This window comes from Corella eumyota, chromosome 3 (assembly GCF_963082875.1).
Source record: "Corella eumyota chromosome 3, kaCorEumy4.1, whole genome shotgun sequence".
Taxonomy (NCBI): domain Eukaryota; kingdom Metazoa; phylum Chordata; class Ascidiacea; order Phlebobranchia; family Corellidae; genus Corella; species Corella eumyota.
This window is the reverse complement of record NC_137492.1, coordinates 6,774,724-6,800,017: the sequence shown is the minus strand read 5'-3', so window position 1 is coordinate 6,800,017 and position 25,294 is coordinate 6,774,724. Positions and strand designations below refer to the sequence as shown.

At 31.3% G+C, this 25,294-nt stretch overlaps 1 protein-coding gene across 2 annotated transcripts; it reads right to left on the bottom strand.

Moving 5' to 3' along the window:
• On the bottom strand, positions 1 to 24,950 carry LOC145744660 (adhesion G protein-coupled receptor L2-like). Of its 2 annotated transcripts, XM_082562568.1 has the most exons (23): positions 24,721 to 24,950; positions 22,055 to 22,155; positions 21,522 to 21,634; positions 18,357 to 18,466; positions 16,403 to 16,551; positions 16,162 to 16,278; positions 15,765 to 15,986; positions 15,256 to 15,649; positions 14,926 to 15,174; positions 13,972 to 14,094; positions 13,668 to 13,849; positions 11,070 to 11,238; positions 10,540 to 10,722; positions 10,265 to 10,464; positions 8,335 to 8,381; positions 7,893 to 8,123; positions 5,919 to 6,172; positions 5,568 to 5,790; positions 5,213 to 5,381; positions 3,241 to 3,408; positions 2,724 to 2,823; positions 2,585 to 2,632; positions 1,874 to 1,981 (listed from the first exon to the last, which is right to left on the bottom strand). In XM_082562568.1, the coding sequence occupies exons 1-22, from the start codon at positions 24,791 to 24,793 to the stop codon at positions 2,613 to 2,615; spliced, it is 3,597 nt and encodes a 1,198-aa protein (XP_082418694.1). In that variant the 5' UTR covers positions 24,794 to 24,950; the 3' UTR covers positions 1,874 to 1,981; positions 2,585 to 2,612. The 2 variants fall into 2 exon arrangements, with proteins under 2 accessions (XP_082418693.1, XP_082418694.1); XM_082562567.1 differs by lacking the exon at positions 2,585 to 2,632 and having other exon boundaries at positions 1 to 1,981.
• Between the last annotated feature and the right edge of the window lie 344 nt (positions 24,951 to 25,294).

The window sequence follows — 25,294 nt, the reverse complement described above, 5'->3', positions numbered from 1 at the left end:
AATTTAGATTTATTTTAAACGGAGTTGCGCAAAAAGTGCAATCATACAGTGTTAATAATAATAGCAAAAAAAGTTCATTAAACGGTATTCATCCGCGAAAAATAACTCCTGGTCAACAGAATGGAAATTTTAACACAAAAGATTAAAATGTACAACCCAAAAATTGCATTTTTTTAAAATTATTAATGCAAATATTTGTACATTATTTGCAATAGCAACATTAACTATAAAAAAGCAATTTAATACATTTTAATAAATAGGCAGAATAAGTCGCACCACCACCAATAATAATACAACAACATTTGGAACATACAAAAATCAGAATAGGTTTTCATCAATTTTGGTCTGGAAAAAATATACAAAAAAAACAGCAATAATTTAACTAAAACTTTTAAATAGCAACGAAACAGCGATTTATAATATTTGATTAAAACATAAAAAAATTTGCGACCGAAGGCAAAACAAAAACAAATTTCAACTAATTTGCTGTTTAACAGCGTACATAGAAAATAAATTGTTTATAAGCATGTCATCATTCGGCCTGTTGGATCAACAGCGGCCTCTGACGGCGAGTTGGATTGTCTAGAATAATATCTTTCTTCAGGTTGTGGGTGCCTATTATCTGTATCTTCAGTTAAATCAGGTAAACTTTTGTAAAAATTCTCATTATCAGGCGACTCATGGGACTTAACAATCATATCTTCATATACTCGGTCGTTTCTTGTTTGTTTGGTACCCTTAAACCCAGAAGGTGGGGTTAAAACGTACCTGGGGCTTTCGGGGTTTTGATTTTGAGGCGGGGGCCGCGATAAGAAACCAGAATCGTCGTCAACTCCCCTGATTTCCGGGCTACAACCGCTCGAAAGGGAGCTATACCGTTCATTTGGAGATGCATTTAAATCTGGCATACTTTGATAAAAAGCGGAGTCACGCTGACTGTCAGCGGTTTCACACTTACTGATGACGTCACTTGGATTTGTAATTCTTTGTACTTCAAGGTCGGTCTCGTCCCGGTATGCGGGGGTCCAGTTTTCTCGGTTATTTCGGTCATTTTTGTGATCGGCCTCGTAGATTATACTTCCGTTCATCATAGTACGCCCTCCAACGGTTCGACTCAATGATGCCGGGTTGCCACAAGAGGACCCAGCACTACTGCTTGCACTGAAGTCGTTAGCGATCGGGTCATCAGAGTCAGAGCTGGTTAAAGACCGGCGACGTCGGTTTTGCCGATCTTGTCGGGATTCAACAGAGGGGTATTGACGCGCCGGTGCATACTGTCGAGGGGGGTTATACTGATCATGAGGATGTGGCCTGTAGTGCACAGGGTGGGGCGGTAAATTTGGGGGTTGCTGCTGCTGGGTAAAACAGCCTTCCACGTTGCAGTGCTCTCGCTGAGCGTGACGGGGACACGGGACTTCTCCTTGTGCATGAACAGGATGGGAGAATCTTCGGTTGGGCGACGGGGGTCTTCGTTCCCACTGGCGCTGAGGTTGTTGAGGACCAAAATTGTTGTTTAAAGTATTTGCTCTCTGGAACTGTTGTCTTTTTATTCTGTTTATGTCATCATTATCGGGTAGGACGTTGGGTTGCATTTTTGCGTGGTTCATGGTCATGGCACGTGGTACGTGTGGTCCGTGATACCTTGTATGATGCCCCGTGTGATGGCGATGTGTGCACTCATTATCGTGACCGTGATAATCGTTATCCATTGTTGCCTCATTTGGGTGACAATGCCTTTGTAGGCGATCATACTGGTATGCGTCTTCCGATGAAAAGTGCTCCGGAGCGACATCTCGCGGTGGTCGGTTTCCCCCCTTCGCTGGCAAAAATACATCATCGGCAAACGAAGGCCTAGGCTCTTCTTGTTTAAGCACGGGACCAAGTAACCTTTCAGCGCTGGCGCGACGTAGTTGAGGTGAGGAGTTAGACGGAAACTGTTGAGTGGCGCTGTGGCGTTGTAACTGCGCGGTCCGGGTTTGATCTGTTGTTTAAAACGACATATTTTAAATATCAGCCTTATTTTTTTTTTTTTTTAAGTTGAGAGAACGACACAAAAAAGCACTAACAACAAACTTACATTTAAATACCATTAGTAGTTGCAAATGGCATAAAAAAACTGTTAAAGTGCCTTTGAATTAAAAAAAAATGATCTACTATGGTTTCAATCATTCCACCACAACAAAGACAACAATGCTTTATTACGCCACACAACACGTTACGTCACAAGCACGTGACCTGCCATAAGCGTGTCCGAGCACGTAAAGCTTGCCGATGACGTAGTGCGCGTCGAACCAGAACGAGGATAAAAGAAAATAATCGAGGACGTTGTCGTGTCATAACCCTTACTCCGCAAGGTGGAGTAGCGCATACGCGGCATTGTTAATATTCGAGATGATCGGCCTATATGATTATGATCAATTGAATATTAATATGACCAACTGTAAGATGTATCTACTTTGTACATTTTGATTGTAAGTGCATCTTATATGCGGAATTGTTAATGTTTTTATACGATTTAGTTAATTTTTTATGATGCGGTTAAATTGAGGAGATGTCACGTGATTAAATATGTGGATAGACTTACTAAAGCATATCGTGTGACGTCATTTTGATCACGTGATCATGGAGCATTCTGTGCAAAATCGATATTTAAAAGTAAATATCCTAAATTAACGCAGTACAACAACCTAAAGAATTTAATACAATTGTGACGTCATAATTACCTCTGTTTGGGCCGAGATCTTGAGAATGGGTGACCCCGGAGTCGGAGGGTCGGGGATTAACGACAGTTTCGTTCCATAACCTGTGAAGTTGGCTTGACGCCTAAAAACAAAGAAAATAACATTTAGTATCACCACCACTTTTATATTAAAAAATATTACAGTAATTGGCCAATATTTTTTTCATCTTTTTATTTATCTTTGATGTAAAAAGGTCGCCTTTACAACCGAAGCATAGAGTAACATCAGTTACTTCAATCCAGTTATGATTGCATTCGGCAGTTTGGAATATTATATAATATAATTGTCCGATAAATAAACTGCTGATTAAATGTTGGCTCAGTGAGAGTTTAAACTACTAATAGCACCCTATTCAAGGCTACTACAGCATAAAAGCAGTGGGAATCAAACACAGGACCTCATGTAATAAAGCCCAGTGTTCTAACCACTACACCACGCCTCCAAATAAATATGCATTTTGATGCTTTTAGGCAACATGGCACTATACAACATTACTTACATTAGGTGTTTGTGTAGTCAAAGTAGTGTTATGTGTAGTTGGAGCGCCTGAATATCGACCTGGTGTATATTGTTTTGAGAACGACATACTGTTGCTGACGTAAGAATCACGTGATCCTTTGTTGCAACAATTTGTTCTGCCAAAACATCTCGAATATTCGTTTCTCACCTTTAAGAAAAAATATAAAATTTTGATTTCAATAATAAAAAATTTAATTAAAAAGTTTTAAAATGTATTTGTTATTTAAGTTTTTAGATTTCTTTTGCTTTTATATTTTGAATTGACTTATTAATTTGTATATCATATAAAAAGGCCAGCTGTATTTTAAAAACAGTTTTCTTTATAAATACAAACTAAGTTACACAAAACAAAATAACTAATTTATTTAAATTGAATTTAGTTATCCATAATTATGTAAATAAACTTCATTAGAAGGTATTTAATAATAACAAATTACTTTAAATATAAAATATAAATTTAAATTCATAAAATTTAAAATTAGTTTTAAAAAAGTCATTTTTTTAACATAAAAACAATTACCATTTTTAACGACCTTTTGATTAACCTTAACTTTAGAATAAATAGGGTATTTCAATATTGCAGCAGTCATGCGTATCCTATGGGGCGCTTTAAACGATATCCAAGAACGTCTTACCCCATTATAAAAAAAAGGACCTAACCCCAAAGAGACAAAAAATAAAAACTTTTTGCTTCGCAAATTTTTCCCCCGATTTTTAGCGGTCATGGGAAAGTGTATACCAGAAACATTATCTTCATATTTTGCTATGAAGCGAGGCAGGGCACTTAAAAGTTTATCGCTAAAATAATATAACACAAAAATGATATGTGATTATACCGGTAAGTTAAACATTTTCGTTAAATTTTGAATTTTTTTACAACTTAATTTTTTTTGGATATTTTTTTACTGGTAAATCTTTAAAAAAATCAGGTGACTATTTATTTTGTTTGATTAAGCATAATATCGATTTAAAAGGTAATTATCGGGTTATTATTTCACCGCAGATGGCGCGATTTCACACAAAGTGACTTTATATATTTTAACTGAGCCAGGTGTTTGCCTCAAAATGTCGAAGATTTTAACATTCCCTTAAAAAAGTTCAAAACAATTTTGACAAAAATTGTGTTTTGAAAATATTTGTTATTGGCTTTTATTTCAGGGTACGGCCAAGTTTAATTCAAAGAAATTTGGCAAAGAGAGAAATTTTTATTTTTATTTGCTGTTCACGGAATGTTTTTGAATGTCAGTAGCGTTTAAATATAACTTTCGATTTTCGGGCAAGGTGAATATGTCCCAAAACAAGGAAATGAACTTGTAGTGTAAGAAAAGTTGCCAATGTTAAACCAAAATACGCACAACTTTATAAAATATTAACGAACTACATTATTTTTACTTCCTTTTACACGCTAAGCCAGTAGACAAAACACAAATCCGTTAAAACCACTCATGTTTAAAAAGAAAAGACCAAAAAATTTATAAAAATGTGTCTTTACCTTTAAAACTAATATAGAAAACAGGTATTGATATTACAATTATTTAACATAATTTGAGAACCATATCTTCCTTTCTAAAATATTGGCCTAAGTGTCACATTACGCAGTCAAGCTGTTGAAGATTAAGGTGTGAACAGACGTAAGCCTAGCTTAAACCTGCGTCCGATTTCAATTGACTTCAAATAAAAAAACGCCGAAATTGTCGAGCCTAATGTTTGACTTTTGTCTCGTTTAAAAAAAATTGTCCTCCAGTAATTATTAGCTTTGTAAGGGTCGCTTGAATAGTAAGTTTAATGTGCTATAATGATAAAGATTAAGCAACCAGAAATTATAAAGCAAATATTACAAACTTTGTTTAAAATTTACACACAATCTTCATAAAAAACACGAAATCTTTTTGAATTTGTTAAATCATTTGTTTGTATTATATATAGAATATAGTAGCAACTTTTTTACCAACCTTTTTTTGTAAGAGACAGTGGAAGACAAATATGAAAAGCCCTTGAAAGGCGTTAAACACACAGAACAAATAAGCCATAATAGGAGCTTGTTCCCAGACCCATAAGATACCAAATGCCCAAGTGATTCCAAGTAAACATAGTAACACAGATGCACCTCTAACCGAAGCTCTGCAATTATAACATAATGTTTTAATATTTTTTATTTAAAAAGTGTGCAAGTTATAATAATTAACAATTAAATGACAACTATAAATTTAAAACTAATAGTCAAAAAATTTATCTTGACAAGTTAATCTCTTCTCTATTAAACTTTTCAGCTTTATATGAAACAAGAAGATGTCAAACTTTACTTACTTGATTGAATTGATTTTCGATGAGTCAGTATATCCCAAAGTATGCTTGTACATCTTATAAACAGTGATGGCCAGAAAAGCTAAGTTGGTCAATATAACTGCACATACAGGCCCAACAAAGCTCCAGATGAAACCTGATTCGACACTCAACCAACAAGCGTCTGCACTTCCATATCCGTTAACGTCAACCGCTGCTGAAACACCAACGATAACTGCAGGAATACCTGAACAAAAATAAAATAGAGTTCAAGTTTAAGTTATTATAAAATAAATTATTTGAAGTGGATTTTGACAAAATTGCTATAAACTAGATTATTAAAAGAGAACGTTGAGCTGGAGTTTTTAGACTTACCATATCCTGTCAAATAATACCACTTCCATCTTGACCTGCCTTCAAACACCTCAACCAACATAACGTAAAGCTGGAAGCCCTCCAGCGCCATCCACATAAAAGCGGCCAAAAACGAATAATGTAGCAATCCAGCGATGATGGCACATGGTATATGATTTGCTGTTTGATTTATTCCGACCAAGAACAAAAGTTCGGCAACAAAAAGACTGATGCATAGATGTTTGTGGATTGTATTTCTATCGTTTTGAAGATTTCTAAAATAAAAGTATTGTTAAAATATAATATGAAAACCATAACAAGCTATTTAAAAATTATAGAACTCTTCTGTTAAACACAAATATTAAAATGTTTTTATACTTAAAAGTCAGAGTTATAAACTAGTGTTTAATAATGTTAATGCACTGCCTTAATAACATTTACTTAGTTTTAGAGTTTTGTTTATAAATACAAAGTAAACATAAATTGTCCTATCTAGAAACCTAAACCTTGTTTTGAATTCCAGGTTTTATTACAGAAGGAGTAAAGCTTTAATTAAACGGATTTAATAAACAAAATCCAATTTGCCTTTTCACAACTTCCGCCACAAGCAAAACCAATTTAAAATGTGGACCATTTAAATTAAAACTAAACAGAAATTAACTATAAAAATTTAAAAACTAATTGAAAATTGATAAAAACAAATCCTAATATGTTTTTTTGAATCTTTTAAATTTAAAATTTGTCAAAAATGTTTTATTTAAAGTTTGTTGTTACTTCAACTTAACTTTTCATTTTCGGCTCTGTGGCGCCGGAATTTATTAATTGTTTACGCGATTAAACAGCTTACGTCACAAAAGCGATTTAAACGTATTCATCCGCCAGATTAACAGAAACTTTCTTAAAAAAATAATCCGCGTCGCGCCCAGTTATAAAATCAAGTTTTAATTTTTTAACAAATATTTAAATTCGCGAAGAAAATTGGCTTTGAGTAATTGGTTCTTATAAACCTACAAAACTCTATACCGCAAACAGTTTAAGGCAGTGTTATTAGATAAACAAGCTTAAATTAAGTTGTTGTGCAACCCACAACTAAATTAAAGTCAAAGAATTAAACCAAATCCAATTACTGAACCAATCACGACAATTAAAAAAATGGTTGTGACGCAAACTTCAAGGCCAAAGTTCGTCTAAACAAGTCTCTGGTGATCAATTAAAAGTTTCATTTCGTTGAAATCAAATAAGGTGTGTTTAAAACAACAATAACAAAGTCAATTCTTAATGCCAATAGGCGCCGTTCTTGTTAACTAGTTGGATAAAGGATAAAGGCCAATGTAATATATAACCTTTCTTATTCTAGTTAAGTTTGCAACTTAGTGTTTTTTTTCGTTAGACTCAGCTTATAAATACCCAAAACTATATAAATGCCAATGTTTAAGTAAAGATTTAATATACTACACTTAGTTGGGTACGACATTTTTTTCCGTTAGATCAAGCATATAAAAAACATGGGTATTTGTAAGACAACGTTATTCAATATACACAAAAAACTAGCAACATTAAAACAAGTTTTCACTTATTTCAATAAAGTAATACGACATGGAAATGCCGATATTTTAACCTTACGCCTACTTAAATATGTTACTGAAGCGCAAACATTAACAAAAACTAACACATAAAAACAATTCCCATTTAAGCCAATGCATTACAACGTTGTTTACCAAAATAACTTAAGTTCAATGCCAAAATATTATTTGATTTACGCAATGGATAAAATGCAAGATTTTAGGCTAACGATAATTTAAACAACTGCTATTGAAGCGAAAAGGTAACTAAATAAGAGCTACAAGAGAAATCTTTTAGATTTCAGGCTTACGTTAATTAAAATTGTAAGTATTAGACCATAACAACTGCTGCATAATAGTTTCATTTACGTATTATATTAAAATTTAATTTTTTAATTTAATTTTCAGATAGAAAAGAATAAAAAATAATTACCTGAAGAAAGTAAATGTGTAGATGCATATTGCCAGGCACAACAAGGAAATAGAAATTCCCACGCTGCTCACCACATCTAGCGCCACCTGGTGCTCCCAAGAGGGAGCCTTCACTCCCCTGACGTTGACCAAGACCGCGAAACTAGTCACGTGATTGCAGGAGCACTCCGTGTGGCTGGAATTCGATTTTGTGACGTCACAGCCTTCGCTACTCCACGACCCAACTCCTTGGCTACAAAAAAATAATTTTAATTAAAAAAAAAATTAATAAAAAAATCTAAATTTTCTTTAAATTAAATTATAACCAAATTCTTTAAAGGTAACATTATTTAAATAAAAAGGAAAATTAATATACTTTTAAAGTCATTCCAGCAATATTCACAGCATTTTATAAAAAAATTTAATAACAGACTTTTTTCCTTTTTCAAGTTATATTCTCTTACCTTTTGGAGTAATCCCAAAAAACGCATTTTCTGGGGGCGTCAATTTCCTGAAAGAAATAAAAGAAAAATGTTTTGTTTATGTTTATTAAAAGGTTATCCTATGTTAAGCACCATGAACCATGGTATAGGGTAATATATCCTTTATGCGGTTTTTGCCTCAAAAAATGATATTTTTAGACAAAAAATTTTAAGGTGACGTCATTTTTGTGTATGTCATCTTATTATATTAGTGTTCTTGTTCGATATTACATTCGTATAGCAACGGAGCGTAACAACTGCTGACTTGGTATTTTTAAAATAAAAAACACAAAGTTGTCAAAATACAACAACAAAAAAACACCTTTTGTTAATAAATTTGACAAAGTTTAATACAATTTAATTATTGGTATTATATTAAACTATAAAATCGCATAGGCGTCAAAGATAAACTAAAATAAGTTAGCCTAAATTTTGAAGAAAAGATAAATTTATTTTTTGAAGCACCAAGGCGGTCTAACAATTTTTCAAAGTCCAGTAATTTCTTATCTAAAATCAATTGTGATCATAAGCGAAGCCGAAACGGTCTCCAGTTTCTTAGCCTTGATAACCGGTAAAGTAATTAGCCTACTTTGCAAAACTTAACAAACGGTAACCTGTGCAGTTATATAAAGTTAACGACAGATATAGACCACTGGGCTTTTAAAATCTAACCACGTTTGAAAAACAGATAAGGAGTTGAGTTAACATATAGTTCGGGAGATTCAATACCCAAACTATCAAAGCCGTCCTACTTTTAAAACAAACCAAACTGATAAATGGATTAGTTAAAAAAACAAAGAGTTATTAGAGAAAAACAACAGACTTTAACGCACTTTCAAACCCTCCAAAAGTAAAAAATTAGTTTTGAATTTTTTTAATGTTGTACTATTTTCACTAATAAACGTAAAAGTTGACATGTTAAATTAAGAATAACACATTAAAAACTGGGTTGGTCTACTTCCATTTGTAAGCAAATAAACACTTCCCAAAACCGATTAAAGACCGGTAATTTTTTTTCTAAAACAAAGCTTTAAATAAACTATAAGATGTTAATCATTAAAACTAAGACCTAAATTATCTTTAAACAGGCAGATGGACAGTTAAAAAGATTAGGTTAAACACGGCGTTTAAGAAAATGTCAGTTAACTTTGTTGACCATAATACAGTTGTAAGTCTATATTCGGTGTAACTGTCTTGTATAATGAGGCAGGCTTAATGGGCCGTATAGGTCGCTAAAAACAAGCTTGTAAGTTAAATAATGACTCTTGCATTTAAAAACAACTTAGAAGTCTGAATATAAACAAAACTAAGATAAGTCCAGGAATTGCATAAACAAGCTGCTATGTTGTTAGGGAAAAATCAATATAAAAAAGCTTTAAAGGCCCAGAAATTTATCAAGTTCATAAAGTTCGCTTTAAAAACCACACTTTCGATTTTAACACTAAATTAAATGCAAAATCGATGCCTAAAAACTTTCCAAGTTTGTTTTAAAAACCACGTGGTAATCTTATCAGGCTAAGCAAGGCAACCTTAGCTAAGTCGAACCTGTTATCGGGATTAAATTAAGGAACGAATTAATTCCTTAATGACATTGTTGGCTTAATTTGGATCGATACCCTGACAGAAATTAAAAGGAATAAACTTAAGATCGATCACGGAAAGGTGTATTGAGAGGCTAGTGACGAAAATCGTGCGCAAATACCTTATACATAATTTAACTGCTATCGACCAAGTATTGGAGAAAACATGAAACAACAATTTTGCTACTTTGTGTTTTTGTTTAATTATACCGCCTAAAAGTTTTGTTGAATAGCGTTTGACCAAATACCGAATAAATTTTTAATTTTTTATTTAATTCTAAATTTTTTCGACAAAAAATTTTCATTTAAAAAAAAAAATTTTTAACACTTACGTTTTTGTTTTCTAGTAAGATTACAACTGGCGATTTCAAGGTCACGTGGCGTCCAGGCGCCCCCACGGCTGCAGAAATAACGCGCGAGTCTACATTCCACTTCTCACTTTCCACTCCCTGCTTCTCCTCTTGGGAGGAAAAAGGAGCATCCAGGATTTCTCCAAGATTTTTGTAAAAAGAGAAAACGAGCTGAGAAGTTCCTAAAATTAAAATTAAAATAAAAAAACTGTTTTTTTTTAAAAACTTTTTCAAAAAAACTTTTTTGTTTTTTTTACCTCTAGTAGATTGTGATGCTACATTCTCACTTGACATTAAAATTTGATCGGACATTTTCGACCATTGTGGCGTAGGGTCGGTTAGCAAAGGATCGGGAAACACAACAGGTCGGATAATTCCCCCAATCGTTTTTTGAACGTTTACTTGCGTTAAAAGGTCAGTTTTGACAGTAATTTTAGAATCTAAACAAAAAAAAATTTGGTATTCAGGTTCAGTGTTCAGTTGAATAAAAACCATATAAGTAACTGCAAGTTCAAACTTCCAAAAACGTTTAAAATTCGAAACACAAGTTACTTAAAGCTTAAAGAAAATTACAAAATTTATATAAAAAAAAATTAATATTGAAATATGTCTCAAAATACACAGACCCTGTCAGAAAAATCAGAACACGTTAAAAACATTGGTTCTATTTATTGTCCCCCAAACACAGATTAAATTCTGCTTTAAAATTCGCCGCGCGGAGGTACACTTTATTTGTTTCCACCACAACACATTCTTGATCTCCGTGCGACTGTGACGTCATAATTACCTGATTGTTTCAGAAAGTCCATAGCTATGCTCTTGGCCAATATAAATCCACTGTCCTCGACGCTCTGAATGACGTCATTTCCGGCTTTGTGACGTGTCGTTTTTTCCATGGAGAGCCAGGTTTGAATGTTTTCTTCGCTGGTAAGGGTATCCGCTGCGCTGACAATCCCCTAAACAGAAAAAAATGGGTAAAAATTAAATAACAATTAAGTAAGTACATTTATAAAAAAATGGGATTAAAAAGACATGACAAAATTGCTTTAAAATAATTCTAAACATCTCTTTTTAAAAGACAATAAATACAATCTTTAAAGACAAATCTCTGAGCAATCAAAAGTTCAATCAGAAAAATATTTTGGTGTGAAGTTTTTTTTAAATTTATTTTTACATCTTACTCATCCTAACATAATTACTAATCCTAAATAAAAAACTCGGTATTTTTTTGAAAATCGGTAAAAGTCATTTCTCGACACCATTGTTATTATAAACAATACAACTATAGCCCAAGGCCTTGAGTTTAAAAAACGTTGTAAAAGCCTTGTTAAGGTAAGGTTAATAACATTGATATAGACATGATATAATTAATGTTATTAGAAGTTGACGACAATTTTAAATGATACCAATCTATGACTAAAGACTGTCTGGAAGTCAAAATGACCAAGTGATAAAAATAACAAAATAGGGCAAAAATAGACCTAATTGGGTTCAAAAAAATATTCCAAATTTCTGTTTTTTTAATGACATGGAGTTATATATAAACTTGTTTAATTTTATTAACTTAACATTCTATTTCTATTTTTAGTCCCATAATAGCAAAAATATATAGAAAATTCTTTTAAATTAAAAAATAAAATAAAGCCCTAAAGTTTTCCCAATGTAGGCTCCCAATTCAAAGTAAAAAATGACCAACTCGTTCTGGTTGTTGTTAAGTGACCCAGCACGAATTAACTACAGACTGTTTTGTGTACAACACACACACAACTTGTATCCGAACCAAGTTTGTTTTGGAACAGAAATTGGTGAACTTCAATTTAAATTCCGACATTAATTTTGGCTTTTTTAGAGCCTACCCTTACCCAACCACAGGCCCCTATTTTCGACAAGCCTTAAACGCGGTTAATTTTAAGACTTGAACGCCTGATTGACGTTAGGTCGATTTCAGAAAAATTGAAATTTGTGACGTCATTAATAGATAAATGACATCACAAAGCTATAAAGTAACAATGTTGTTTTTTAACACTTAAAATCAAAATTTGGTTTCTATTTTTTAAAATAATTTGTTTGAAAAATTACATAAAAAAAAATGGTATTATTCGATGTACTTTTTTAGAATACTTCGGCAAATATTAACAGAAAATTAAATTTATCAACATTTTTTTTTCAAAGCGATTAATCGACAACCAATTGGACAGACACAAATCTGCGTTTATGTAAATACAACTAGCATCAACACGAGCCAGTATGTTGTATTGTGCAAATTTACCAAAGGTTTAAATTAAGTTGCCCGTAAACATAGAACGATTTTCAAGCACTTGTTAGCCTAGCGAAGCAAAACCAAAAAATAAATTTTCAACTTTTTGAGTAATTTGTAACACGGTTGTTTAAAGTTAAAATAAATTTATAAACATTGTATTTAACCTACTGTTTTTAGGGTTCAAGTTTTACAATTTTCCTATTAAAAATGTTAGTTTAGAAACTTCTTTAGCAAGACCTTACTTAATTGGTAAAAAAAAAAGTTAACCCTTAATAATTTAAACAAGAAATAACCCCATATTAGCTATGTATCTATCAATACCATTCATTTTTAGCCCCATAATCCCCTTTGTGTTTGTTTTAGTCAGATTTGGTTAAAATCCTCGCCGTTTTAAGGCCATCAGTTTCCTATATAAATCCCCTTGCCCAAAATAAACAAACTCCATTGAGAAAATATCGAGTAAATCTTGAGTAAATGAAACAATTAAAGCGAAATTAACCAATCCGTGACCGCACAGGAAAGCGGCTGAATAACTCGTTTTCATTGGGCGAAAAATCGCGGCGAATCGCGACGACAGATCTTTGTTTTTGTTTCGTTCGTCCGCGCACCCTTCATACTCCCTTTATGACGTCATAAACGATTAAATCACCGCGCAGTGGACTTGCTTTGAAGCGTGGCAAGTTTGTTTTTAAAATGAGTGACGTCACCCGATGCTTAAGTAAACTAAAAATGAAAGCGTCCGTCGTCGCCTAGCCCACGTGACTTTCCCCGTGAATGAGTCACGTGACATTTCTGGGGGTCGCGCGAGTTCAAATAAACTGACTCAAATGTCGGGATAAAGTGATTAAGGGGTAACAGATAGGGGGGCTACGATATTTGAGGCGACATGGTCCTGATAATTAGTTTCGAGAAAAGGGGTGCGATGCTAAATACCCCGCCGGGTAAATCACATTGCGTCACACTTTTAGGGGGTTTGTTACTATGACGTCATGAATAGCAAAATATATATATCCTTAAATAATGCAAATTTTTTCTGTCTTGATAGTAAAATGGAAAAGAAATGCAGCCCTGCATTTAAACTTATAACGTCACGTTATATGACGTCACGCATAAGTTATGACGTACCTCGTTAAGTTGCTCTACTTGCGTTTTGGTCAAGAGAGTTTTCGCGGATGCGATCGTTGTAATGTCCTTTAAAATCTTGGCGGAACTTGTTATTTCGTCCGCGCGGAGAGATGCGTCGCCTTCCAAGGCGATTGCTAGACCATGTGACAAGCTCATCGCAGCGTCATTGGCTAAAATTTCACCTTAAAATTTTGAAATATTAAATTAAAAATTTTAAAATAAATATTTTTTTTAAATATTTGATAATTTTAAGAATATTTTTCGTTGACTTTTATTTTTCTTTTACAATTTGTATTTTATTTACCATTTTGTAGTCTCTGTGCGATGTCATTTGTCCAAGAACCACATTGCGAATAATCTGGGCCTTTTAAATCCCATGATGCTATATGAGTGACGTCATTAGCCACACATTTCCACAAAACAAGATCTAAAAAAAATTTAAAAAAATTTTTTAAAAAATTAATAAAAATTTTTTTATATAAATGTTTCTTTCCATTTTAAATTTTATTAAAACTTATAAAAAAAAAACGAACCTTCCAAAGCACAATTTTAGAAATTTCAAGCGCTAAAACATGAAATAAAGTTTCTACTAAGACATTTTTTAAAAGAATGCGCGACAAAAAATAAATATTTTACACTACAGGTAGTCCCCATAAGAAACTACTCTATCTGTTATTTTACAACATTGTAATTACCAAACAACGATAAGAAAAAAATGAAAAATTGTCTCCGATTTTGGTGGGTTTTTAAAAATCGATAACACGTCTATACCGCTGTGTAAATGATCGAATTTCATAACAATATGCAGCTCAATCATTTTCTTAAACCACAAAGTTTCAAACTAAAAGACTGTTATTGCGAAGTTTATCAGAGCTTCAATCAATGTTATGCGGTTTCGAGTATTCGTAAAAAACTTGATAATTATCGGAAAAGTATATTAATGTTTGTTTTATATACAATTTAATTGACAGACTGATACATTAAATTTTCTAACATATCAGAAACTAATTTTATGTAATTAAAAAACAATATATTTTAATTTAACTAATTTTCAAGACAGTTAAAGCATTCAGAAACTTGAAAAAAAAGACAAATATGTCAAACTAAATAAAATAATAAAACCAATAAGACCTAAAGTTTGCACATAAGACTTAAAACAAATCAATACCTTAATATGTTAAACCAAACTTTTAAGACAAACTTTTAAAAAATGCATAATTAATTTTTTTGTAAAACTTTAATTAGAGGACAAACTGACCTTCGCTGTTTTCCGGACACGGTTGACTTCTTGTCGTTCCAGGAAGAGTTTTCTGCCACGTGACCCCGTCACGGATGACCTGTTGGCAATAATTGGGGTTAGGAGTCACTGGAATGACCCCGGGGGCAGAAGGGGCTAAAGTCGTGGTGCGGCGGTTCGTTGAAGGAAAAATCGGTGTTGTTGTCGTTGTTGTTGTAGTTGTTGTTGTTGTGGTAGTAGTAGTTGTTGTTGTTGTTGTTGCTTTTTCACCTTAAATTATAACAACAAAGTTTAAATTGTGATAGAATACTTAAATTTAAACTCAAGTATTTTAAATGGGATTTTACTTACCATGTATTGGGTCAGGCAATCCGAAATGTAGTTTATAATACACAGCTTCAGTTTTAGTACCTTCCCAAGCATACAGCAGCCTGTCACGTGGGTTATACGTCACAGAGGTGTAATTGTACGTCAGAAAAGTGCGGCTCTTGTGTGAAAACAGGCCCGAAGCTGCTGGAGTAAATAAACGCTTAGGTTCGGGGCCTTTTAAGCCAAATGGGTTGGAGGGTGATAGGGGTAAATATCGGTCGAACCCAATTTCAACAGATTTTCCGTTGCGGCTTAGTAGATTTGTGTTGTACATATATTCAATTTCCCCTGTTCGCTTTCCTACTACGTAAAGGACTCCGCAAATCATAAAACTGTGTAATGCCGAACTCTTGCTTAACGTTGTTCTCCAAGTTTTCTGTAGATAAATACACATCATTAAAAAGCAAAAAGCAAGAAAATAATTGTTAAAAATTAGAGATTAGTCTAGCGCCAGTCTTTGATTTAAACATTTAATCTCGTAGCAGCCTTACCTCGATCAATAACGTGTTTTTGTTGATTTTGCTGACGACAATTCTTCCCGCGTTTTGTTGGGTAGAATAAATTACCCACAGCCCCAGCTCGTCGACGGCAAGTTGAATGTTACCCATAGTTCCAGGTCTACGAGGTGAGGACTCTCTTTGGCTGGGAATCGAACCCTCACGCATTCGCATACGAGAAACAAGACTGTATTTGATAATACGATTGGTTCGTGACTAAAAAAAGAATAAAAAAATTAAAACTTGATAAAATTTAAATAAAAATTTAAATGCTAAAAAAGTTTGGGTCTTGATTTTAAATTTATTTATTTATAAACTGTACAAGCTATTTTTTGCTATAGATAACAGTAGCAAAAAATGGAAATATAAAAAAATAAAATTTTTTTTTTACCTTAATGAAGAATATATTTCCATCATAAACCACCAGGTTATTGTAATCAAATGACCACGGAATATCATAAATTCGAAGAGGGTCGCCTTCAAGAAATTTCGCATTTGAGGCATATTCCTGTCACAAAACAATCACAACTTTAATTTAAAACCAAAAATCCAGTTTAAGTGTTATTAAAGTAAAAAAAAAATAATTTATTAAAAAAAGTAAAAAGGAAAATATTTATAACCACGTGACTCACCTGTATGGATCTTTGTGAGCTTGTAAAGAAAAACACGTGATCCGGATTTGAGATTGGATCCTTGAGCCACGACCCTGACTGTTTGCGCATTGATGTTACCATGGTTACGTTTGATCCGATTCCAGTAAGAGTTCCGGGACATCCAAACACTAAGAAAAAAAAATTAGTAACAAAAATTTTAAAAAAATAAGTAAACGTTTTTTGTCCGATAAACTAACAAAATTTAAATTAAATTTGTTTTTCTATATTAAAATTTGGTCAGTTTTGCAAAGTAACAACCAATATTGACTTAAAATAAATCAAAGAACTGGCAAAAATCAATTAACTCTTTAGCGACCATATACACATAAAACAAACGTCTAAAGCCGCTATAGAGTTGTGTGGCGACTGGCAAAAGAACTGAGCAAATAGACAACAAAAAAACGTCGTGGTTATTAAGTAAAGCTATATAGATGAAAGTAAGTCAGTAAATAAACTCTAAATCTAGTATATTGACCAAATTGGTGGTTTATTAGTGTGTAAAATAGTCTGAAAATGAGTGTAAAATAGTCTGAAAATAAGTAATAAATCTAGGAAAAATAGTAATCGTTCATTTAAGTAATTATCTAAATAATGTGTTTAGCAATTTTAGAAAAGTGTAATAACACTTTGTATCTTAATTGCCGGCTTGGAATTATAAAGCAAACATAACGGTAACAGACCAGCGATTATCTTTTTCAAATTAAACGATTAATGTACCTAATTACATGCTCGCAAATCGCAATTAGCTTTTACGTGACGATGTAGCACTAAAAACTAATCAAATCTCACGTAAGGCTTTTAATATAGCGACGATTCACGCAGATAAATATCGGACTCAGTTTACGACTTTTAATTTCGAATTTCAGTGGAAAATAGCCCCCTATTTGTATAACATTTAACCCTTTATATATAATCAAAGCCCGCCGCCTGAAATAAAAGGTATTCATGCGCAAACGGTAAATAACACCGTTAAAAAACCTGGGTGTCTATGTTGAAAACAGAAAAATACAGTTTTCTGAAACTGGCAATCAGTCATGACAATTAAGTTGTCCAGTCGTAGAACAACATCAACACAAATTCAGACTAAAACCTTTACAAAATCCAGCCAGAAGTTACCCCAGAATCGATTTTCGCAATTATAAAGTAAACTAACCGTTGTTTACCAATATCCTATTAAAGCAGCATAATTCGCCATTAGGCTAGGGTATAAACCAAGGTTAAACTTCAAATAGCGGTTTATAAAGGCATAATAGGCGGGCAGGGTGTTGTTTTACACCAAGTTTATAATCGAAAAACCTTTGTTTAATAACCCGTATCATCCAATATGCCAACAGCACATATATCACGAAACTCTTTGACTTAGCACACAAAAATTATAAATCTAAATTTAACACAATGGGGCTTCAATTTTGCCATTTTTAAAGTTTAGGGTAGACATTATAATTTTGTAATTTTTAATAATTTTGGGTTGAAAAAATTTTAATACAAATTGGTTTTAATAGCCTACTAGATAATGTTTTTAACATAAATATCATGATTGTGCTAAAAAATGGCGCAATTTTGTCTTAAAACAACACAAAAAAATTAGCTCCAAAATTTCTTACAATTTACTGGATAATTATTTTCAACTTGAGCAAGTTTTAACTTAATTAGAACTCGCCAAAAATAATTAAGTTCATTTTCGAAAGCATCATAAAGGGGGGCAATGTAAGAATACACAATGCTTCACTTTTAGCTTAATGAGATTAACCCTTTTTTATAAGTTTAAAATAATAACTAATAATTACTGCAAAATGTTAAATATTTTTAAGGAAGTTGTGCCGAATAAGGAAAATTCGACAGAAAATAGATGAATTTTTATGATGCTGCCAAAGTATATTAATAAATAATTTTTTAATCATTTCCAAAAAAAATAAAATATAACAACACTTACTGTATTTAACACATCGAAAATGGACGTCCAAGTATTTGTGAGTACCGGGGCATGGATCGGCGAAATTTTTGCTTGATACAGTTACTTTACATTGTGTTTCATTGTTACACCTAAAAAAAAGTTTAAAAAAATTAATAATTTAAAAAAAAAAATTTAAAGTCAAATCAAAAATTTCTATTTAAAGCTATAATTTGTACTTGAAATCTAATTCAAAATTGCTTTAAAATAATAAAGAGATAAAATATTATTTTGCATAAATTTATGATCTTTAAATTTTACATCATTTTTTTATCAAAATGTGTATATTTTGATAAGCACGTTCTCGTATTTGGTCAGTTTATTTTGCGTTCCGGTTTCCGACATGTAAAAAGTTAATTTTCAAAACAAATATTTCGAACTGTTTTGTATCGGTCAAAAATTTGAAGATAAAATCTTCGAACTTTAACTAAGATCATTCACACTTCAACTTATCTCAGTTACAAGTGCGATTTTCGGAAAATAAATCCTAAAAAAGTTTCACATACCAACTCAGGACAAGTTTAAGTGTTCTAAACTAGTTTAATTTTAAAATTAAATTGACACAAATCAAATTTATTATCAAAAATAAAGTAAACAAAATCGCTACAAGTCTTGATTGACTCTGACAAACTGTCGCCGCCTTTGAAACGCCGATTATGACGTAACAATAAATGTACACACATAAATCCTAATATGGTTTTTAGAACACACAGGCCAGGTGTGGTCTAATATTCATTAGCGCGATGAAGGACCATTGGAATTGTGACGTCATAGTTTAGACGATGTGTCATAGACGGGTTTTAATTGTTGTTTTAATAGAAAAAATTAACTTTTTTGAGAGTAAAATTTTTCTAAATTTATAAAAATATTTTTTACTAAAATAAATTAATTTATTATTTTTATTTAAATAAATTCTTTTCCAATTTTAGTCCCAGGCCTATCCAGTTCTTATACAAACTCGGAAGGTTCAAGTCTCATATTTTGTAAAGTATTAAAACAACAAAACCGCTGAAAAGATATTAAAAATCAATCGGTACCTAATTTCTCGATGCAGGTGAGTATAGATTAAATCGAATTCTCTAAAAAAAGGTAAATGAACCAAAACAGGGGTCGTGACCGCTTTGTGTTCTTAGTTTTAAAGCCATGACGTTTAACTCACAATAACGGTGGCATTACCAGAAAGTACAAAACCAGCTTTTGCGTATTTTATTAAAACTTAACACCTATAAAATCTTTTAAAATACACCGACAGGCTGAGTATTGAATTACAAAAGGCTTCGTGGCACTTATAGTCGTGTTATCGCGGTGCAAAGGTCAGGGGTATACGTGATTTATCTTTGCAAAGCAGCGTGAAAAGTGTCACTATTTCGTGTATCTAACTACTTTAGCTTATTCTGTCGTTTTTATTAAAGTGACGTTCAAGGGTTAAAGGTTAAGAGGTAAAAAGTTGTCTTTTGTTTTAGGTAGGAAATGACAATACGTCAGAAACTGTAAAAGTACTTTAAAATTTAAAACATAAGCACATCTATAACACATTCTACAAGATGTTATATAACAATTTCTGATTTGAAAAATTTACTGGCATCTTTACAAATAAACTCCTACATTTTGCAAGAAAAAAATACTACCATAATTAAATTATTTTTACCCCTTATTTACCATATATGATCACTCTTTAAAATGGCGTTCAACTCCATTTTGAAGTACTAATTTAACTTTAATTTTCAGTTATATGATGGCCCAGTTTATATCGGAGATTTAAAATTTAAAATTATGTGGTTGAATTTTAATCCCTTTAAAATTTGAAACGGTTAATTGAATATACAAAAACGCTACCAAAAATAAATATTTACTAAAAAAATCTTTAGTAAATTTTTTGTGATAATATAATAATTTGCAAATTTAATGACACTTTTAATAAAATCTAAAATTGTAAATCAAATATAGCCATTCAGTCAAAAAGATAAAATATTTGTTTTTATTTACCTTAACAACAGTTTTTTTATAGAATTTCCTTTATTCAACATAACTTTTCAATATGCCAAATTAACATTTTTACATGTACATTACAGCGCAATATCTATTACCCGCTGGCCCATAGAAATAAACAAATAAATACAAAAATTAAAACAATGTTTTTTCACATGGCCCAGATTTCAACATATACTCATAACTTTCCACAGCGGGTCACAGTCTTGTAATGTAATCGACCATGCCATAATATCCTATCTTTACAATGCTTTATGGCCAATTTAATCTTAATCTAAGTATGAAAATATTATTTTATGGTACAATAACTAAATTTAAAAATAGTTCAATTAATAAAAGAATTATTTTTGGTTTGTTTTTAGTTTGGTGACTTTATTTAAATTTGGCCGGATTTTGTATGTGTTTTTAGGTTTATTTTTAAATTAATAAAATATGTTTTTCCTAATTGGCAAATTTAATCTTACAAACGTGCACTTGTAATCTAAATTTATCCGAAAACGATCAAAAAAAGATTTTATCAAGCAATTTTCAGGTGGCTCGATTCATAAAAATACTTGCTTACAAGAACCAAACATTTACCAATAAACAAATCAGGTTAAGGAGAAAATTTAAAACAATTAAACTAAACAAAAACCTTATTTAACATTCAAAAATCTAATCACGAAAATTAGCCTTGGTAAATTAGTATGATTTTTATCTTTGCCGAAGCGTCTGTGATAAAGCGTTGTTTAAGCGACTAGATATACAAAGACGAGCCTTCGATATGTTAGATCGAAAGATAGTGTCATTTTGTTAGGCAAAGGTGTTTCTTCAACTCAAGTGCTGCTAGCCTTGCAAGCCAGCACTGTGTGATGAATAGCGTGTTAATAAAGACAAAGCTAGCTCTTATCGGGCTAAAGGCGTAGCCGAAACAACCTAAACTATGTCTAAAGTTCGAAGTTGTTTTAAAATGCGAAAAAGTGGTTAAGTTAGCTAATAAAATAGAATCCCAAACGCCCAAAAAACAACTTGCAAGCAAAAAAGAAAACAATAAAAGACCAAATCTTTTGAATTCCCCTAATTTTATTTACATGTAGTATTATAACAACACTACCAAATAATGCCAAACGTATCCATTTATATCACAAACAAAATACCATTTTTTAACTCCAAACTTACTTGTTTGCCATGACTTCGAGTGCGTCTGTAGAAGAGCAATCTGTGTTCTTCATATTTTCAGGATTCGTGACGCAAGTCTCAGAATTTTGTCTGCCATATTCAGCAGTCACAACCTTTGTTGGAAATAAAATATAGAAGTTACAACCTTTATTGAAAAAAATATATCACAATTAAAAACTTTATTTTAATAAAAATTTACAATAAGTTACAAAGTAACCATTAATTTTGTTATGTGTTCGAATATCAAATTTATTTTCATGAGTATTTTCATGTTACTACTTTAAGAATATACATAAAAACGAAATTTTTGTTTAACATTCCCAGAACACATAAACCCGTATAAAACAAACACAGCAATTGGCCCACATCCTTAACGAAAAACAGACCAATACGTGACGTCAATAGAACAAGTACACCGGTCCTATTTTCGGATTAAACATCGCCAAAAAGAACCCAAAACCTTGTTTTAAATGCACCTACCATTTCCGGTTCGCATTTAAAACACAGGGGTTCAAGTTTATTGTTATTAATACCTCGATCACGTCCGAACCAGGGCAACGAAGTACGATTGAATAACCCTCGCATGCCAGTTCGTTTGAAAGATGGAACTTGCCAGCAAGGCTGGAGAGTCGACCTAAAAAAATAATAAATGTATTAGTACAGGGTTGAAATAAATAGGCCATGTCAATTTTTAATTTCTTTAAAATAATAATTTTAATAGTAATACATGTTATATAATTTAAAATGAATAAAATTAACATTTAAAAAATAAACAAAATCTTTTTTTTAGTTTAGCAGCAAATTAATTTTTTTAAGTCCTTAAATAAATGCGTTTTATTAAAATAAAAGTATATAATTTAACAACACTATAATGCTTTTAAAATGTAAAAGTGTAGTAATTATGCTATAATCTCTGATTTAATTACAACGCATTTCTGTTAAAATAAAGTGGTCACTAATTATAAATATCAACACATTTAGTTAAACTAATATCGGTTAAAACAACAACAAAAAAACGTTTAGTTTGTTTAGAAAAGTTTTTAAACAATTTTGTAAACAGTTTATAATTTGTTTTACAACTTAAGACTGATTGTTTTATTTAAAATAAAGCGTCTGTTGATAAACAAGCAATTTGTATTGAGATTGAGCATGGAGTCAGTGTTAAAATTGCCCGATTTTGTGCATTTATCACCTTTATTATAATACAGCAATTACAAAAAAAAAATTCACAAACTTCAATTTGAAAAAAAAATTTTTTTAATTGAAAATATTTGTATTGAGAAATTGAATTAATTTCTTGGTATAACAAGTTCGTGATATTGTTCTTATCATGTGGTAAGGCTACAGCATGTTTGTTTATAAAAACTTAACTTTTTAACAAACCATTATGTCCGCCTTAACTTGTTAACAAATCTTAAACAACATTCAAATTAAAATTTGCATAAGTTATTAAGTCTATCTAAATCATAGTTTTAATACGCGAAGCAAGAAAATATTTTATTTCATTTTTTTAAATAATTTTCTCACATTGATTAGGAATTAAAAAGTTATTTTTTGCCATCTGTTGTGTTAATTATTAGTTTGCTGCATATTTTTACATGCGCATATGTATATCCTACTTACAAACAAAACATTTACTAATGTGAACTTATGTCCCGTAACTAATCCTACAATACAATTCATAACCCTATACCAGACAAGTGGTGCTATAACACATCTAAACAAGTACGGGATTATATTTATGAAGTTGTTAAAGAGTACACAGCCGCAAATATTTCTTAAAAATCGTTATATTGGCAAAATATTAATAATTATAAGATTCTAAATACAAAAACATAAATATTTAATGTCGACCTTCTTTTATTAATGACAAACATGTAAAATTATCTCAAATTACGCCGTAAATTTCCACAAAATGACGCAATTTTTGTATACAATATAATTTTAGACTAACCGCGGATTACCAAATAATGAAAATATAAAACCATAACCGTGTAATAATAAAATAAACACAATATATGTTTTTTCAGACGCCACAAAATGTAATATTCCCAACATCCAAGGTAATGATTAAGATAGAATATTTATTTAACGCTTTAATAATTGAATTTAACAAAGTTGTATGGGCAGTATATAGAAATATAATAACACACCTATATAGCGTGATAGAGTTATTATCATAAGACGGTATAATAATGCCCGCGTATTTTTATTTAACGAATTTTAAAAACTTAGTAATACATTCACTAACGGATTGAATTCTTTCTTTAAATTTTCCGCTTATGTCAAACAATATTGACAGGTTTTTATTCAATTAATTTTGGCCGATTTGTAGGCTAAGACCAAATACACTATAGCACTTTGAAAGGACGTTTATATAGGCTAAGTGCCGATATGTATTTGAGCTAGGTAAACAAACACCTTTAAGAAAGTAAACCGATGGAAAAGTAAATAAAAAACTTAATTTAAAATACGTCACTTATAGTTCGTTATTTTGATCATAACTGTTTTTTAAATACTTCATTTATAAAAAAATGTGTTTTTTTAAATTGAAATGTTAATTTTAGTCAAAATTTATTTTCAAGTGAAAATTTTTAATTAAATTTTGCTACTGTAAAGTTGACTTCTATACTATATATACCACAAACGTCAAAACATAAACAGAAATCTTTCTAAACAGAAAAATAACACAACTAGAGACCACCCAAACAAAAAACGATATATTATATTTTATCATGATTACCTGAAAACCTACTAGAATACAAATTATTTAGAGTAGCAATACGTGCTAAGGCAAGTTTATTTAGCCAATATTCGTGAATTTTTGGCCTTTCTGTTGAGTTATACTATTAATGTGCTTGAGTGTGTATTTATTTGCAAAATATAGCGCCTTAGAATTTAGTTTGTTGGTTTTGTATTTGTTTAAAACAAAACTTATCCACAAAATTGAAATAAGTAAACACAGGGTTAGGGTTAGATGCGTTTGATAATGGGTATTTTAGTACAACAACGTAAACATATATAGTGACAAAATATAATACACAAAAAATAAAACCAAAAATTAAACTAAATAATAAATAAAATATAATGCTAAAATTTACAAGTGTAAAAATTTAGAATAGGCATCTATTAAAAAGTACTTCAGTTTTTTAAATCTTTCTAAATAACACACAAGTAAAAAAGTTAAACTATAGCTTACCTTGTGTTGTAGTAATTAATGAAAACAGGCAAATCAATAGAAAAATGGTGATGGACTTATTTGATGGAGCCATATCAGTCGATAACTTGCTTGTTTGTTAAATTAACTCCAAAATCCAATATAATCAATACCAGACCTTTGGGATTGCTTAATTAAATAAGTTGGCCAATTTACTGCATCGCATTTAAGTCTGACCAGAATAGTTAATAGTTTTTTACAAGTTGTTTTATCAAATTCTAAAAAATTTATAAAAAGATAAAAATTTTAATTTTACTCTAAAATGTTTTAAATTATTCTCATAGCTGAGTAAATATATAATCTCGTTTATTGTTTGCTTAAAATAGATAACAAATATGTTGCAAATTTTTCTCTAGACTAACAAACAAACTTCGCAATTTAATTATTTTTTTTCTCTTAAATCGATATTACTTGTCACAATTAAACGGAAACATAGAAATTAGATTGGTTTGTTTTAGACAATAGATAACAATGCGTTTAATTGTGCCTTTGACATAAAACAAGCACCTATTGTTTTAAAATATAGAATTATAAAATCACTTTAAACTTGTCATTT